The sequence below is a fragment of the Ranitomeya variabilis genome, chromosome 8, assembly GCF_051348905.1.
Source record: "Ranitomeya variabilis isolate aRanVar5 chromosome 8, aRanVar5.hap1, whole genome shotgun sequence".
NCBI classification, from domain to species: Eukaryota; Metazoa; Chordata; class Amphibia; order Anura; family Dendrobatidae; genus Ranitomeya; species Ranitomeya variabilis.
In genome coordinates, this window is record NC_135239.1 from 162,773,681 (window position 1) to 162,792,592 (window position 18,912).

Genomic DNA, 18,912 nt, shown 5'->3' on the forward strand with positions numbered 1-18,912 from the left:
CATCCTCCTACCCCACCAAGATTGGGATACAAGGCTGGAAATTGTTTTCCTCCTTCTGCTCCTCCAGATGGTACAAATGATTGGGCATTTGGATCTAGGTAAGAAGGTGGAATACATCCTTTCCTTCCTATAGACCATTTGAAAGTGTCTGGATCATATCTCCAATTTTCTTCTCTTGCTGTTTTTGAGACTTTTATCATGCAGTGCACAATATCTTCCCACCCATTATCTTTAACTATTCCTCCTCTTTCTTTCTTTACTCTTTCCCATTCTGTGCTGAACATAAGTGCTTCTGAAATTCCCAATTTTTCTCTTACCCTTCTAATCTGCTTTCTGACTGTCTTTCCACATCTTTCCTGTATGATATCTGCTGCTTCCACTTGTCCTAAGACGGTTTTTGTCTGTTTATTTCCCATTTTTCTTTTCAATATTAGCTATGACTACCCTAGGTGACGTTTGGACAACCACTTCCTCTGTTGGTGGCGTCTCGTTGCCTTCTCTCCTAAGGAGCTAAAATATTGAAGGGCTTGTCTGCTCCGTTTTTTCTAACGTGTAAAACGTACTTGAGTGCTATTGCACATGCAAACAGACCTAGCAACACCATACAGATCACAAAACTCTCAGTTTCAGATATCATACTTGTCCCAGGCTCATGGGTCCGCGTCCTGGGCTCATTCTATCAAACCTTATCCAGAAATAAAGGGTTTCAAGCACTTAGAGAGAGTCAAGCATGGGCGGAGGTCTCCCCGAAAGGACGCAACCACATGACCCAGTTAGGCTGACTTTCGTGTATAAGGCTTGTGTCCCAAATATTTTGGCTTATTGTTCTACGTACTTTTGCTCTTCTTTCACAACATGCCACAACCTTCACACTGTTCACACACTGCCAGGGACAAGACTCATAAATCTATACAATATGGTAACCCGAGTTTTATAGGTATCTACTCACTACTAGACTAACCCAGCGTGACACGGCTCATAGAGATCTTTCGGATAATACAGGGCAGATAAAAGAGAACTAATAATGTCTCTTACCTGGCCAGGTTTTTTTTTTCCAGTTCATTTGCCGTCCATTATCCCAGATCTCCGTTGTCCGTATCCGCAGGTGAATCTCGAGCAAATACTCTCGCCTCGGGTCCCTGTTCGGGCGCCAAGAAATGTTGAGTCCTTCTCCGTCCCTGGCTTCCTGGATGGGATCCAAATAAATAACACGCAGCACAAAGGTTGTGTGTTCATAGACAGGGATAGCCCTGGAGCCCGCGCCTCTCCTCACTGGGCGCTCCCCCTTCTTTATATAGATAAAAAGTTTAGACATTTTACAGACATGCGCACAAGCGCTCATATTTCACAATCACTTACAAAGCAAATCTTATTCTAGTGAAAAAGTTACAATGATTTGGCATGTAGATAAAAAGCTACAATATCAAGGAGGAATGTGCGCGTGATTACTAACAAAACAAAGAAAATGTCAAGTTTGCAGAAATATTTCTTGTTGTATACCAGATTTCTCAGGAAGAAGACAAAATGGATTCCCCGGTTCAGTCTGATCTCCACACCCCCCTGTATTCATGGCATTTATTCCCCCCTGTATGCATGGCTCATATTTCCCCCCTGTATGCATGGCTAATATTCCCCCCCCTGTATGCATGGCTCATATTCCCCCCCTGTATGCATGGCTCATATTTCCCCCCCTGTATGCATGGCTCATATTTCCCCCCCTGTATGCATGGCTCATATTCCTCCCCCTGTATGCATGGCTCATATTTCCCACCCTGTATGCATGGCTCATATCCCCCCCTGTATGCATGGCTCATATTTCCCCCCTGTATGCATGGCTCATATTCCCCCCCTGTCTGCATGGCTCATATTCCCCCCCCCCCGTATTCATGGCTCATATTCCCCCCCTGGCGCCGTTTAACGTCCTCCTTCATCCCCCCCGTGCCCTGTCCCCCCTTCCCTCATACTCACCTCCGACGTCCCTCATACTCACCTCCGACGTCCCTCTTGCTCTGTCCCGACTCCCGGCGCAACACCTTCTTCCTGCTTGAGCGGTCATGTGATACCGCTCATTAAGGTCATGAATATGCACATATTCATGACCTTAATGAGCGGTACCATGTGACCGCTCACTCAGGACGAGCTGCAGACGCTGAGACCAGGCATCGCTGGAGCAGGGTGAGTATCGCCTTCAAGGAGGGTGGGAGGCAGGCAGGGAGGGAGGGAGGCAGGCGGGCGGGTGGGCGGTCGGGAGGTGACCCACGACTTATTAAAAAAAAAAAAAAAAAACCTTGCTCAGGTGCCGCCCCCCGCATTGTCCAGCCCTACGCACGTGCCCTCAAGTGCCTAGTGGCAAATACGACCCTGAGTTCGGTTTTCTCCAATAGGTGGCGGTATAAGGCCATTTTTTCCTATAGAAGAGGATAGTCTGCATATCCTTATTTCCAGCGAGTGTTGCCTGACAGCCAATCAGCACGGGAAGAGGAGCGGGGACCCATGCCATCAATCCCCGCAATCAGGCCGCTGTGTTTGGTTAGTCAATCTGACTGAACGATCACAGCATGATCACGCAGGATGGGCTGAAATCTTAGCACCTCTCTCTCGATCACAGGTGGAGCTCAGCGCTGCTAATGTCCGAGCTTCTGCAGTAACAGCCAGAGACAGTTCCAGCACCCCACTGGCTGTTAACCCCCTAAATGCTGCGATCAAGAGCAATCGTACTACTTAGAAGGCAGGGAGAAGGAAGTGGCTCCCTCTCCCTGCAGATCGGCACCCTCGAAACGTCATTGCGGGGATATGGATCTTTGCCATGATGGGCTGGGATCATTATGATGACCCCTGGATCACCAAGCAACAGAAAGCATCTTAGACCATGCTCAGAGAATGGTCTAAGATGCTTCTGTCAGTGCAGCACTGACAGGTATAAAGTATTGCAATGAATTCCGTAAAAAAAAAAAAACATGGCAAACTATGGTTTTTCTTTTAATCAAAATATAATGTAGTGCGAGGGAAAAATCATCAAAATGTGTATCATATAATCCCTTTAAAGATATCTTTAATGAAAAAGTATTAAAAATACCCTCTCAGTGCAAAACAAAGCAATAAAGGTCTAACAATAACCTAACAAATCCCTAATCTTGTCTGCTGTCCCTTCCTATCAGCGGGGGTTGGCACCCTATTAGATACGATTTTTTTGGCGCCCCCACTCCACGCGGCTGTCCCCAAAATAGCCCTGATAGTTCCCTATTGTGCTATAGGTGGGAAAACAGCAAGCAAATAAGAGAGATGAAGGAATAGTGCTTATTGGTTAAAGAGCAGTAGGCTATTGTAAACATTGGCACCCTTATGTACCGATAACGTAGTACTAGTCTGCAAAAAGATCCAGTATAACTCTTATGGGACCCATATACAATAGATATACATCATGGACCCTTCACAAATAGTTGAGACCTGTACACAAAACCACGGGGCCATAAAACTAGCTTTTCAGCATGGTTTAGACAAAAACAATTAGCCACATTGATTGCAAAAAGATACACATAGATATGCGATTCGTGGCTATAAGGCTAAGTGCACACGTTGCAGAATTGCCCCGGAAATTTCAGTGGCAATTCTGCAACTCCTGCCGCGGGTATATCGCATGCGGAATTGGCATGCATATTCCCGCAGAAAACTAGCGTTTTGCAAGCATAATTAGCTTGCAGAATGCTAGCGTTTTCCAAGCGATCTGTAGCATCGCTTGGAAAACTGATTGACAGGTTGGTCACACTTGTCAAACATAGTGTTTGACAAGTGTGACCAACTTTTTACTATTGATGCTGCCCAGGGCCGGCGTCAGCACCCGGCTTACCCGGGCAAGTGCCGGGGCCCTGACAAGACAGGGGGGCCCACTCACACAGTCATAGATCCATCTGGCCGCTTTAACCCTTTCTACCCTTTCAATTTGAGCTGGCACAAGCATCTTCTCACTGTCAGTGCAGGGCCAGGCACGTAGGGGTTAAGGACACAGCCAGCGTGACATTGTGGGCGGAGAGAGCACTTCTCTGCTCAGTGCTGAACTTATCAGGCACAGGCAGATTCCGGAGGAGACGGAGTTCCTACCAGCAACTGAGTGAGTGCAATGCAATGCTATATCGCTGTATGTTCTGACAGTGTGGGTGATCTGGGGCGGCCATGGGCTGGGCGGCTGCAGCTGATATATATATATATATATACTACAGCAGCCGCCCAGCTCAGGCCCCCAGCACAGCCTGTATAGATACAGTGTATATAATATATATACAGGACACATGCTGGGGGCCTGGGCTGGGCGGCTGTTGAAGTACATACACTGCACAGTACCTCTCCCCTGTATATATACACCGCACAGTACCTCTCCTCCTGTATATATACACTGCACAGTACCACTCCTCCTGTATATATACACTGCACAGTACCTCTCCCCTGTATATATACACTGCACAGTACCACTCCTCCTGTATATATACACTGCACAGTACCTCTCCCCTGTATATATACACTGCACAGTACCACTCCTCCTGTATATATACACTGTACAGTACCGCTCCTCCTGTATATATACACTGCACAGTACCACTCCTCCTGTATATACACTGCACAGTACCACTCCTCCTGTATATATACACTGCACAGTACCACTCCTCCTGTCCTGTATATATACACCGCACAGTACCACTCCTCCTGTATATATACCGCACAGTACCACTCCTCCTGTCCTGTATATATACACTGCACAGTACCTCTCCTCCTGTATATATACACTGCACAGTACCGCTCCTCCTGTCTTGTATATATACACTGCACAGTACCACTCCTCCTGTCCTGTATATATACACTGCACAGTACCGCTCCTCCTGCCCTGTATATATACACTGCACAGTACCTCTCCTCCTGTATATATACACTGCACAGTACCGTTCCTCCTGTCCTGTATATATACACTGCACAGTACCGCTCCTCCTGCCCTGTATATATACACTGCACAGTACCACTCCTCCTGTCCTGTATATATACACTGCACAGTACCACTCCTCCTGTATATATACACTGCACTGTACCACTCCTCCTGTATATATACACCGCACAGTATCACTCCTCCTGTATATATACACTGCACAGTACCACTCCTCCTGTATATATACACAGACAGTACCGCTCCTCCTGCCCTGTATATATACACTGCACAGTACCACTCCTCCTGTCCTGTATATATACACTGCACAGTACCACTCCTCCTGTCCTGTATATATACACTGCACAGTACCACTCCTCCTGTATATATACACTGCACTGTACCACTCCTCCTGTATATATACACTGCACAGTACCTCTCCTCCTGTATATATACACTGCACAGTACCACTCCTCCTGTCCTGTATATATACACTGCACAGTACCACTCCTCCTGTATATATACACTGCACTGTACCACTCCTCCTGTATATATACACTGCACAGTACCTCTCCTCCTGTATATATACACTGCACAGTACCGCTCCTTCTTTCCTGTATATATACACTGCACAGTACCGCTCCTCCTGCCCTGTATATATACACTGCACAGTACCACTTCTCCTGTCCTGTATATATACACTGCACAGTACCACTCCTCCTGTATATATACACTGCACTGTACCACTCCTCCTGTATATATACACCGCACAGTACCACTCCTCCTGTATATATACACTGCACAGTACCACTCCTCCTGTATATATACACTGCACAGTACCTCTCCCCTGTATATATACACCGCACAGTACCTCTCCTCCTGTATATATACACTGCACAGTACCACTCCTCCTGTATATATACACTGCACAGTACCTCTCCCCTGTATATATACACTGCACAGTACCACTCCTCCTGTATATATACACTGCACAGTACCTCTCCCCTGTATATATACACTGCACAGTACCACTCCTCCTGTATATATACACTGTACAGTACCGCTCCTCCTGTATATATACACTGCACAGTACCACTCCTCCTGTATATACACTGCACAGTACCACTCCTCCTGTATATATACACTGCACAGTACCACTCCTCCTGTCCTGTATATATACACCGCACAGTACCACTCCTCCTGTATATATACCGCACAGTACCACTCCTCCTGTCCTGTATATATACACTGCACAGTACCTCTCCTCCTGTATATATACACTGCACAGTACCGCTCCTCCTGTCTTGTATATATACACTGCACAGTACCACTCCTCCTGTCCTGTATATATACACTGCACAGTACCGCTCCTCCTGCCCTGTATATATACACTGCACAGTACCTCTCCTCCTGTATATATACACTGCACAGTACCGTTCCTCCTGTCCTGTATATATACACTGCACAGTACCGCTCCTCCTGCCCTGTATATATACACTGCACAGTACCACTCCTCCTGTCCTGTATATATACACTGCACAGTACCACTCCTCCTGTATATATACACTGCACTGTACCACTCCTCCTGTATATATACACCGCACAGTATCACTCCTCCTGTATATATACACTGCACAGTACCACTCCTCCTGTATATATACACAGACAGTACCGCTCCTCCTGCCCTGTATATATACACTGCACAGTACCACTCCTCCTGTCCTGTATATATACACTGCACAGTACCACTCCTCCTGTCCTGTATATATACACTGCACAGTACCACTCCTCCTGTATATATACACTGCACTGTACCACTCCTCCTGTATATATACACTGCACAGTACCTCTCCTCCTGTATATATACACTGCACAGTACCACTCCTCCTGTCCTGTATATATACACTGCACAGTACCACTCCTCCTGTATATATACACTGCACTGTACCACTCCTCCTGTATATATACACTGCACAGTACCTCTCCTCCTGTATATATACACTGCACAGTACCGCTCCTCCTGTCCTGTATATATACACTGCACAGTACCGCTCCTCCTGCCCTGTATATATACACTGCACAGTACCACTTCTCCTGTCCTGTATATATACACTGCACAGTAACACTCCTCCTGTATATATACACTGCACTGTACCACTCCTCCTGTATATATACACCGCACAGTACCACTCCTCCTGTATATATACACCGCACAGTACCACTCCTCCTGTATATATACACAGACAGTACCGCTCCTCCTGCCCTGTATATATACACTGCACAGTACCACTCCTCCTGTCCTGTATATATACACTGTACAGTACCACTCCTCCTGTATATATACACTGCACAGTACCACCCCTCCTGTCCTGTATATATACACTGCAGAATTTACAATAGCTATCACTCATGTAAGAAGTGAAATCTGGCATTGTACTATACCTATATTTCTCTGCTGTATCTGGGCATCATGAGTCGTGGTGTGTGTTAAAGGGGGGGGGGGGCCACTGAGACTCTTTCGCCCGGGGCCCTCAAAAACCTGGAGCCGGCCCTGATGCTGCCTATGCCGCATCAATAGTAAAAGATAGAATGTTAAAAATAATTTAAAAAATGGTTATACTCACCTTCCGCAAACAGCCGATCTCCTCAGCGGCTTCCGTTCCTATAGATGGTGTGTGTGCAGGACCTTCGATGACGTCGCGGTCACGTGACCGCGACGTCATCGCGGTCATGTGACCGCGACGTCATTGCAGGTCCTTCACCTACACCATCTATAGGAACGGAAGCGGCCACGTGCACCGCTGAGAGGCGGGAGGACTCCGGGGGCCATCAGAGGGTGAGTATATCACGATTTTTTATTTTAATTCTTTTTTTTTTTACAATTATATGGTACCCAGTCCGTGGAGGAGAGTCTCCTCTCCTCCACCCTGGGTACCAACCGCACATGATCTGCTTACTTCCCCCATGGTGGGCACAGCCCCATGCGGGAAGTAAGCAGATCAATCCATTCCTAGGTGTGCGGAATCCCCGCGATTCCGCAAATTTAATGAACATGCTGCATTTTTTTCTGGAATGCGATTCCGCTCAGGAAAAAAATGCAGCATGTGCACAAAAAATGCGGATTGCATTCTATTAAATAGAATGCTTAATGTGAGCTTTTTTTCGCAGTTTTATAGCGTTTTTATAGCGAAACCCCCCCCCAAAAAACGCGAAAAATCTGCTACGTGTGCACGTAGCCATAGAGATAAAGATGAAGAAATAAACAGAGTTGGGATTTATCCCAAACTTAGCTTCCAGCCTCGACGCGTTTCCCCGTCCGTACGGTTCATCAGGAGGCACACAATGCAGAGCCAGCCTCTCATCATGACACCTCACATCTACTGATTAGCTGGCTCTGCATTGTGTGCCTCATGATGAACTGTATGAACGGGGAAACGCGTCGAGGGGGGTTCCATGTCACCCCTCAAAAGAAATTCAGCAACGTGTCAATATGATCACTGTACCCCTAGATGACTTAATTGAGAGGTGTAGTTTGTAAAATTGGGTCACTTGTGGGGGGGTTCTGCTGTGCTGGCACCTCACTGGGCTCTCCCAATGGGTAATGGCACCCACAAATCATGTAGGGTATTGATGCACTCAGGAGAAATTGCACAGCAAACTTTTAGGTCCATTTTTTCATATTAGCCCTTATAAAAATTAAAAATTTGGGGCTAAAACAACATTTTAGCAGTAAAAATTGAATTATTATTTTGTCACCACCCAATGGTATAAATTTATGAGAGGCACATGGGGTGTCAACATGCTCACTGCACCGCCAGATGAATTCAATGGTGAGTGTAGTTCGTAAAATGAGTTCACATATAGGGGGTTTCTGCTGTTCTGGCACCTCAGGGGCTCTGCCAATGTGAGATGGCATCTTCAAACTATTCCAGCAAAATCTGAACTCCAATGTGGTGCTTCTTCCCTTCTGAGTTTTGCACTGTGCCTCAAATTTCCGATATTTACTCAAATAAACACAAGTCATATTGAACAATTTTTACCACTAGCATGAAGTACAATATGTCAAGAGAAAATAATCTCAGAATCAGTTGAAGCATTCCAGGTTATTACCTCAAAAAATGACACTGGTCAGGATTAAAAAATGAGGCCCAGTCATTTACCTACAAAGTGGCTCGATCCTTAAGGGGATAAATGAGGTGAACTGGCAACCGATGAGCAACCTCGTTCCGAACGTCATTCAACTGCCCGATCTGATGAAAATGTGATGAAAACTTTGCAAGTCATTCTGGAAGATCGCCATCAGACCATTTATGAACTCGTGGAATTAGCTGGGTTTCATGGCGTTCCTGTCAGCGAATTGTAAAGGAGGAATTGGACATGAAATGAGTTCCGGCAAAATTTGTTTTCCACCATATCCGCGTTTGCAATGTTTTTGTTCCCAAAAGAACACAAAAATGTCTTAGTCACATAATGTCCGTGTGAATCAGACATCACAAAATAAGCAAAAGACTGAACAACTCAATGAGAAAAAAAAATCACTGGAGCCATATGCAACCTTCCCCAACACAATTGGCTGGCATAGTGACTAGGAAGGAATTCACAAACATTCACCTAGTGGCGGGGGCCCGTACTACAAGAGCCCCGACCCTCCAGAAGACCCCCTTGTATACTGCAATACTGGGGTATTCTGGTACAAGCAATTAAGAGGGAAGTAAAAAAAAAAGAACAAATATAAAAGTTGAAATCACCCTATTCCCAATTCACATGTCCGTGAAAAAATGGTACTGGTGTCATCAGTATTTTGGTCACCAGTGTCCGTTTTTACCATCAGTGTTTTTCACGCATAGATAAAAAAATAAATAAATGATAAAGTTTCTCCTATACTTTAGGGTCTGTGCACATGTTGCGGATTTGACGCTGCGGATTCGCAGCAGTTTTCCATGTGGTGTACAGTACCATGGAAAACCAAATCTGCAGTACACATGCTGTGGAAAATACCGCCAGAAACGATGCGGTTTATTTTCCGCAGCATGTCAATTCTTTGTGCGTATTCCACAGCGTTTTACACCTGTTCCATAATTGGAATCCGCAGGTGTAAAAATGCAGGTGAAATCCACACAAAAACAGCGGTAAATCTGCGGTTAATCCGCTGTGGATTTTTAAGAATCTGCGTGGAAAAATCCGCACATGAATCCGCAACGTGTGCACATAGCCTTACAATGTTAGCTACATACAGCACACGGACTGTACACTGACGCCATCCATGTGCTGTGCGGGTTTTTCACAGTCCCATAGACTTGTATTGGCTTTTGTCATCCGTGCTGCCAGAAAAAACAGACATGTGAACAGCAGCATAGATTATAATGGGTGCGTGTTGTTTCTGTGAAAAAAATGGATAGAACACGTACGTTTGAGGCACAAAATAAAGATATAAAACATATTTGGTACAGCGGCGTCTGCAAAAGTCCCAATTTATCAAAATAGAAAATTAATCAGCCAAACGGCAACCCACGGAAAGGAAAAATAAAAACTGCTGTAATTTGGTTACTGCATCTATAGAAAACGCAACAAAAAGTGATCAGAACGTCGTATAGAAAGTGTGCTATAGATGCAACTCGAAAGGCACGAAAATACTAAAAAGAGCTCAGAAAATGGCGGCACAAAGTAATTTTTTTTTTCTTACAAAGTTCCGAATTTTATTTAACCTCTAAAATAATAGTTCGGCATCGCCATAATCCTCCAGGCCTGGACAATCGTGTTTACTAAATCATTTTTTCTTTTTTTTACCACAGACCGAATATCATAAAAATTGCCTCAAAAACCATGGCGGAAGCGCATTTTTTTCCCATTTCATCGTTTTTGTACTTTATTCCCATTTCACGTCCATTGTATGATAAAATGAACGGTGTCATTCGATACTATAATAATAATAATAATAAAAACCCCTCAGGCCTTCCGCCTTCATACGGCTGTGAGAATGGAAACATCAAAAGGTCTTGTGTGCAGAGGAGGAAAAACAAAAGCGCAAAAAGAAGGGGTTAATACAGGCCGCCCTATACCAGCACCTCATGCATCATTCAACACGATGTGTTTTCCAATCTACAAGTGTAATGACGGCGTGCGCTGAGTATAGTATGAGGTAAACAGCGCTGCGTCATTGCTCGCTCCATTCCTGTTACTGGCAAGCTCAGTGATTACCACAGTAAAAATGGCGCTCGCTGTTTCGGTCTCTCACAAGATGGCGGCCTCTGGCTTCCCGGCCTGTTTAGTTACAATGTGACATTACCCATAATCGCTTCAGTTGTATTGCAACTACGCACACGGCTATTCGAATATCTAATGCCTATTGGTCCGTGTCTTGGGAAGTCCCGCCCTCTTAGAGCGCTTATTGGTTAGCTGAGGACGGAGGCTAATGCAGGAGATCGCTGATTGGTCAGTAATTCCCACCGCTGGGCATGTCCTCCTAGTGCGGAAGCGTGTGACCGCCGGCGGGGAGGCTTGTTGTGACTTACAGCATCACGTGAGTGACTACAGGTGACTGCTCGGGGCCGTGTTGTCGGTGTGTGTGTCTGTGAGGGGGTCGGGGCTGTTCTGGAAAGCTCCAGGGTATTCTGTGGTTATTATGGGAGCTGGACAGGATTTTCCTTAAAATTTTTCCTGAAAGCACTGAGTGTCAATAAAAAAAAAAATATTGCTGCCCCTGTAAATTTACCCCCACCCCAGTGTCCCGCCCTCTGTTCTATTAAAGGGATTTTCTATTGTCACATTTTTCACCACAATAGTTGTCTTATGTAAAAAAAAAAAACCACCTGCTGTCCTTCCCCTCCCCCTCCCCAGCGCCGCGTCCCTGCTGCTGCAGTCACGTCATGACTACCGCATGCATCACCGCTGCAGCCAATCACACGGCTTAGCAGCAATGCTGCTGTACACATAATGAATGGGGCGTCATAAATGTCACCTCACATCCCCTGTAAAAAAAAAAACCCGCCCGCCGGTCACTGTTTGCTGCAGTGGTAACATCATGACTACCGCTCACAACAACGCTGCTGCCAATCACATAGGTCAGCATGGATGCTTAGGTAGTCAGTAGCTGAGCTCAGTGATTGGCTGCAGTGGTCACATGCACACTGTGGTCATGATGTCACTGCTGCAGCCAGTAGGAAATGACCAGGAGAAGCAGCAGAGAGCGGAGTGTTTAAAGGGGTTGTCCCAGCACACTTATGGCGTCTCATTCAAGACATCTACATCAGCATCACTGCTAAGCCCAGGGATTGACTGCAGTGACGATATATACTGTAGACGTGACATCACCGCTGCAGCCAGTGACCAGGAGCAGCACTGGTGCAGGGAAGTACAGCTGACATCCCTTTAGAGGGATTGTCACAGTTTGTACATTTATGGCATCTCCACCAGATAAATGTGTAGTAGACACAGGTGCCGTTCACCCACATGGGAGTCATGACCACCTCCCGCTGACACCTCTGCACCCAATTCTTGAGCTAGATTTGGGTGCTATTGTTGGAAATGCCATAAATGTAGGAGCTGGGACAGTCGCCCCTTTACATGATAAAACCTTTATTTTGCACCCACACAGCAGATCACACACACACGGCCTTGATCTTTGTATTTCTGCTGGAATTATGGGTTAATATTCGGTTAGAAGTCTAATAGTGCACCCAGTCCTGGAGACGTCTTCTCATCTGGTTCTTTTTCATTAACCCTTATTTTCTGGTGATGACATTTCTCCCAGTGATTTCCATGGATCTCTTTGGAAGAATATTTAGCACTGTGAGTGCAGTGGGCAACCTGTTCACAAATCCTTATAAAGTGCGGGAGGTGGCACTTTTGGACTATGTCGGATGCCATCGAATTCGGGAAGAAGGACGAGTCTTACTCTACAAGAGCAAGTCAGCAAAATCGTGGGAATGTCTCTTGGTAAATCCCCTCTCTCCACAAAATGCCTTTCGGTAAGTTCCCACTTGGCTTTCTCCAGGGCAGCTTGCTAAACTGTTACCAATTTTGGCAATCTAGAAATGACATAAAGGGGAGTTAAGGATTGTGTCCAGGAGTCCTGCTGACTGGGACAGAGGGCAGCTGGTATGTGTCCATTCCCAGCATCTCCGGGAGGGCTCCCTGCAGCACGGCGCCATTCTCCGCAGCAGCATCAGCGCTCCCTACACCAGCGATTACTTCGCCTCTCTGCAGCGCATTTTCATTAACTGTATAAGGCGGCATTTCACCTCCTGGATTCTGTCTGGCACTGGCACCATTCGTGGGCCCATACAGAGAAACTGTGTATTCCAGATATTGCAGTATTCAAAAACCCTGTCTGATGAAGGTCCTATGTTTGGACCGAAAACGTTCATGTTGAACTGGATGCACTGAATAAATGATGTTTTACTTCACTACAAAGTTCTCCTGAGTGCCAAGTATATTGTTGCTGATGTATTACGGGTTGGATACCTAACTTGAGCACCTCCAAGATACCCAGAGTGCCGTGTTTTACTATTATATTATCCATTCCCAGCCTTGACATCTATGGGAGTTATTCACTACTCGGACCTTAACCCCTTCACCCCCAAGGGTGGTTTGCACGTTAATGACCGGGCCAATTTTTACAATTCTGACCACTGTCCCTTTAGGAGGTTATAACTCTGGAACGCTTCAACGGATCTTGGCGATTCTGACATTGTTTTCTTGTGACATATTGTACTTCATGATAGTGGTAAAATTTCTTCGATATAACTTGCGTTTATTTGTGAAAAAAACGGAAATTTGGCGAAAATTTTGAAAATTTTGCAATTTTCCAACTTTGAATTTTTATGCCCTTAAATCACAGACATATGTCACGCAAAATACTTAATAAGTAACATTTCCCACATGTCTACTTTACATCAGCACAATTTTGGAACCAAAATTTTTTTTTGTTAGGGAGTTATAAGGGTTAAAAGTTGACCAGAAATTTCTCATTTTTACAACACCATTTTTTTTTAGGGACCACATCTCATTTGAAGTCATTTTGAGGGGTCTGTATGATAGAAAATACCCAAGTGTGACACCATTCTAAAAACTGCACCCCTCAAGGTGCTCAAAACCACACTCAAGAAGTTTATTAACCCTTCAGGTGTTTCACAGGAATTTTTGGAATGTTTAAATAAAAATGAACATTTAATTTTTTTTCACACAAAATTTATTTCAGCTCCAATTTGTTTTATTTTACCAAGGGTAACAGGAGAAAATAGACTGCAAAAGTTGTTGTACAATTTGTCCTGAGTACGCTGATACCCCATATGTGGGTGTAAACCATTGTTTGGGCGCATGGCAGAGCTTGGAAGGGAAGGAGCGCCATTTGACTTTTCAATGCAAAATTGACTGGAATTGAGATGGGACGCCATGTTGCGTTTGGAGAGCCCCTGATGTGCCTAAACATTGAAACCCCCTACAAGTGACACCATTTTGGAAAGTAGACCCCCTAAGGAACTTATCTAGATGTGTGGTGAGCACTTTGACCCACCAAGTGCTTCACAGAAGTTTATAATGCAGAGCCGTAAAAATAAAAAATCATATTTTTTCACAAAAATGATCTTTTCGCCCCCAATTTTTTATTTTCCCAATGGTAAGAGAAGAAATTGGTCCCCAAAAAATGTTGTGCAATTTGTCCTGAGTACGCAGATACCCCATATGTTGGGGTAAACCACTGTTTGGGCGCATGGCAGAGCTTGGAAGGGAAGGAGCGCCATTTGACTTTTCAATGCAAAATTGACTGGAATTGAGATGGGACGCCATGTTGCGTTTGGAGAGCCCCTGATGTGCCTAAACATTGAAACCCCCTACAAGTGACACCATTTTGGAAAGTAGACCCCCTAAGGAACTTATCTAGATGTGTGGTGAGCACTTTGACCCACCAAGTGCTTCACAGAAGTTTATAATGCAGAGCCGTAAAAATAAAAAATCATATTTTTTCACAAAAATGATCTTTTCGCCCCCAATTTTTTATTTTCCCAAGGGTAAGAGAAGAAATTGGTCCCCAAAAAATGTTGTGCAATTTGTCCTGAGTACGCAGATACCCCATATGTTGGGGTAAACCACTGTTTGGGCGCATGGCAGAGCTCGGAAGTGAAGGAGCGCCATTTGACTTTTCAATGCAAAATTGACTGGAATTGAGATGGGACGCCATGTTGCGTTTGGAGAGCCCCTGATGTGCCTAAACATTGAAACCTCCTACAAGTGACACCATTTTGGAAAGTAGACCCCCTAAGGAACTTATCTAGATGTGTGGTGAGCACTTTGACCCACCAAGTGCTTCACAGAAGTTTATAATGCAGAGCCGTAAAAATAAAAAATCATATTTTTTCACAAAAATGATCTTTTCGCCCCCAATTTTTTATTTTCCCAAGGGTAAGAGAAGAAATTGGTCCCCAAAAAACGTTGTGCAATTTGTCCTGAGTACGCAGATACCCCATATGTTGGGGTAAACCACTGTTTGGGCGCATGGCAGAGCTTGGAAGGGAAGGAGCGCCATTTGACTTTTCAATGCAAAATTGACTGGAATTGAGATGGGACGCCATGTTGCGTTTGGAGAGCCCCTGATGTGCCTAAACATTGAAACCCCCCACAAATGACACCATTTTGGAAATTAGACCCCCTAAGGAACTTATCTAGATGTGTTTTGAGAGCTTTGCACCCCCAAGTGTTTCACTACAGATTATAACGCAGAGCCGTGAAAATAAAAATTCTTTTTTTTTTTTCACAAAAATGATTTTTTAGCCCCCAGCTTTTGTATTTTTACAAGAGTAACAGAATAAACTGGACCCCAAAAGTTGTTGTCCAATTTGTCCTGAGTACGCTGATACCCCCTATGTGTGGGGTAACCACTGTTTGGGCACATGACAGAGCTCGGAAGGGAAGGAGCGCCATTTGGAATGCAGACTTAAATGGATTGGTCTGCAGGCGTCACGTTGCATTTGCAGAGCCCCTGATGTACCCAAACAGTACAAACCCCCCACAAGTGACCCCATATTGGAAACTAGACCTCCCAAGGAACTTATCTAGATGTGTTGTGAGAACTTTGAACCCCCAAGTGTTTCACTACAGTTTGTAACGCAAAGCCGTGAAAATAAAAATTCTTTTTTTTTTTCACAAAAATGATTTTTTAGCCCCCAGCTTTGTATTTTTACAAGGGTAACAGAATAAATTGGACCCTAAAAGTTGTTTTCCAATTTGTCCTGAGTACGCTGATACCCCCTATGTGGGGGGTAACCACTGTTTGGGCACATGACAGAGCTCGGAAGGGAAGGAGCGCCATTTGGAATGCAGACTTAAATGGATTGGTCTGCAGGCGTCACGTTGCATTTGCAGAGCCCCTGATGTACCCAAACAGTACAAACCCCCCACAAGTGACCCCATATTGGAAACTAGACCTCCCAAGGAACTTATCTAGATGTGTTGTGAGAACTTTGAACCCCCAAGTGTTTCACTACAGTTTACAACGCAGAGCCGTGAAAATAAAACATATTTTTTTCCCACAAAAATGATTTTTAGCCCCCCAAATTTTTATTTTCCCAAGGATAACAAGAGAACTTGGACCCCAGAAGTTGTTGTTCAATTTGTCCCGAGTACGCTGATAACCCATATGTTGGGATAAACCCCTTTTTGGACGCACGGGAGAGCTCGGAAGGGAAGGAGCACTGTTTTACTTTTTCAACGCAGAATTGGCTGGAATTGAGATCGGACGCCATGTCGCGTTTGGAGAGCCCCTGATGTGCCTGAACAGTGGAAACTCCCCAATTCTACCTGAAACCCTAACCCAAACACACCCCTAACCCTAATCCCAACGGTAACCCTAACCCTACCCCTAACCTCACCTCTAACCGTTTAATGAACATTTTCTGACAGTCATAAGTGCCACGTATTTAAGTGCCACGTATTTAAGTGCCACATATTTAAGTGCCACATATTTAAGTGCCACGTGTTTCAGTGCCACGTGTTTCAGTGCCACGTGTTTCAGTGCCACGATATTTCAGTGCCACGTATTTCAGTGCCACGTACTATAAATACTATAACTATGTGGTTATACGTGGCACTGAAATATCGTGGCACGTAAATACGTGGCACTTAAGTACGTGGCACTTAAGTACGTGGCACTTAAGTACGTGGCACGTAAATACGTGGCACGTAAATACGTGGCACTTAAGTACGTGGCACTTAAGTACGTGGCACTTAAGTACGTGGCACTTATATACGTGGCACTTATATACGTGGCACTTATATACGTGGCCACTGAAATATCGTGGCACTTATATACGTATATAAACGTATATTTTAGTGCCACGTATTTCAGGTTAGGGGTAGGGTTAGGGGTAGGGTTTTTTTTTTTTGTTTGTTTTCTTGTGTTTTTCTATAAAAACGCATGCGTCTAAAAACGCATGCGTTTTACCACGTTTACATGCGTTTTTTCACACATGCGTTTTTTTAAAAAACGCATGCAGATAAAAACGCAAGTGTGAAACCAGCCTAAAAGACGCTTTTTATAGCAAAAAAGTTTTTGCGTCTCCACATTTTGAGACCTATAATTTTTCCACATTTTGGTCCACAGAGTCATGTGAGGTCTTGTTTTTTGTGGGACGAGTTGACGTTTTTATTGGTAACATTTTCGGACACGTGACCATTTTTGATCACTTTTTATTCCGATTTTTGTGAGGCAGAAGGACCAAAAACCAGCTATTCATGAATTTCTTTTGGGAGAGGCGTTTATACCGTTCCGCGTTTGGTAAAATTGATAAAGCAGTTTTATTCGTCGGGTCAGTACGATTACAGCGATATCTCATTTATATAATTTTTTTATGTTTTGGCGCTTTTATACGATAAAAACTATTTTATAGAAAAAATTATTATTTTGGTATCGCTTTATTCTCAGGACTATAACTTTTTTATTTTTTTGCTGATGATGCTGTATGGCGGCTCGTTTTTTGCGGGACAAGATGCCGTTTTCAGCGGTACCATGGTTATTTATATCCGTCTTTTTGATCGCGTGTTATTCCACTTTTTGTTCGGCGGTATGGTAATAAAGCGTTGTTTTTTGCCTCGTTTTTTTTTTTTTTTTTCTTACGGTGTTTACTGAAGGGGTTAACTAGTGGGGCAGTTTTATAGGTTGGGTCGTTACGGACGCGGCGATACTAAATATGTGTACTTTTATTGTTTTTTTTATTTTATTTAGATAAAGAAATGTATTTATGGGAATAATATTTTTTTTTTTTTTTCATTATTTTGGAATATTTTTTTTTTTTTTTTTTTACACATTTGGAAAAATTTTTTTTTAACTTTTTTACTTTGCCCCAGGGGGGGACAATACAGATCGGTGATCTGCCAGTTTGCATAGCACTCTGACAGATCACCGATCTGAGGAAAGTGCAGGCTGCTTCACAGTGCCTGCTCTGAGCAGGCGTCTGTGAAGCCACCTCCCTCCCTGCAGGACCCGGATCCGCGGCCATCTTGGATCCGGGTCTGGGAGCTGCAGGGAGGGAGGTAAGACCCTCGCAGCAACGCGATCACATCGCGTTGCTGCGGGGGGCTCAGGGAAGCCCGCAGGGAGCCCCCTCCCTGCGCGATGCTTCCCTGCACCGCCGGCACATCGCGATCATGTTTGATCGCGGTGTGCCGGGGGTTAATGTGCCGGGGGCGGTCCGTGACCGCTCCTGGCACATAGTGCCGGATGTCAGCTGTGATAATCAGCTGACACCCGGCCGCGATCGGCGGCGCTCCCCCCGTGAGCGCCGCTGATCGCGTATGACGTACTATCCCGTCGGCGGTCATACGGGCCCACCCCACCTCGACGGGATAGTACGTCAGATGTCAGGAAGGGGTTAAAACCTAAAGGTACCTTCACACTAAACGATATCGCTAGCGATCCATGACGTTGCAGCGTCCTGGCTAGCGATATCGTTTAGTTTGACACGCAGCAGCGATCAGGATCCTGCTGTGATATCGCTGGTCGTTGAAGAAAG

At 44.8% G+C, this 18,912-nt stretch overlaps 1 protein-coding gene across 7 annotated transcripts in view; it reads left to right on the forward strand.

Moving 5' to 3' along the window:
- The first annotated feature begins 11,310 nt into the window (after nucleotides 1–11,310).
- The window catches only part of PLA2G6 (phospholipase A2 group VI), a 104,586-nt gene continuing 96,984 nt past the window's right edge, over nucleotides 11,311–18,912 (forward strand). For 5 of the 7 annotated variants that reach the window (XM_077277436.1, XM_077277438.1, XM_077277440.1 and 2 more), the window contains exons 1-2: nucleotides 11,319–11,429; nucleotides 12,660–12,876. In XM_077277436.1, the coding sequence (XP_077133551.1) occupies nucleotides 12,668–12,876 (209 nt within the window). In that variant the 5' untranslated portion in view covers nucleotides 11,319–11,429; nucleotides 12,660–12,667. Of the gene's footprint in view, nucleotides 11,444–12,659; nucleotides 12,877–18,912 lie in introns of all 7 variants that reach the window. The other 2 variants (XM_077277437.1, XM_077277439.1) reach the window with 1 other exon arrangement.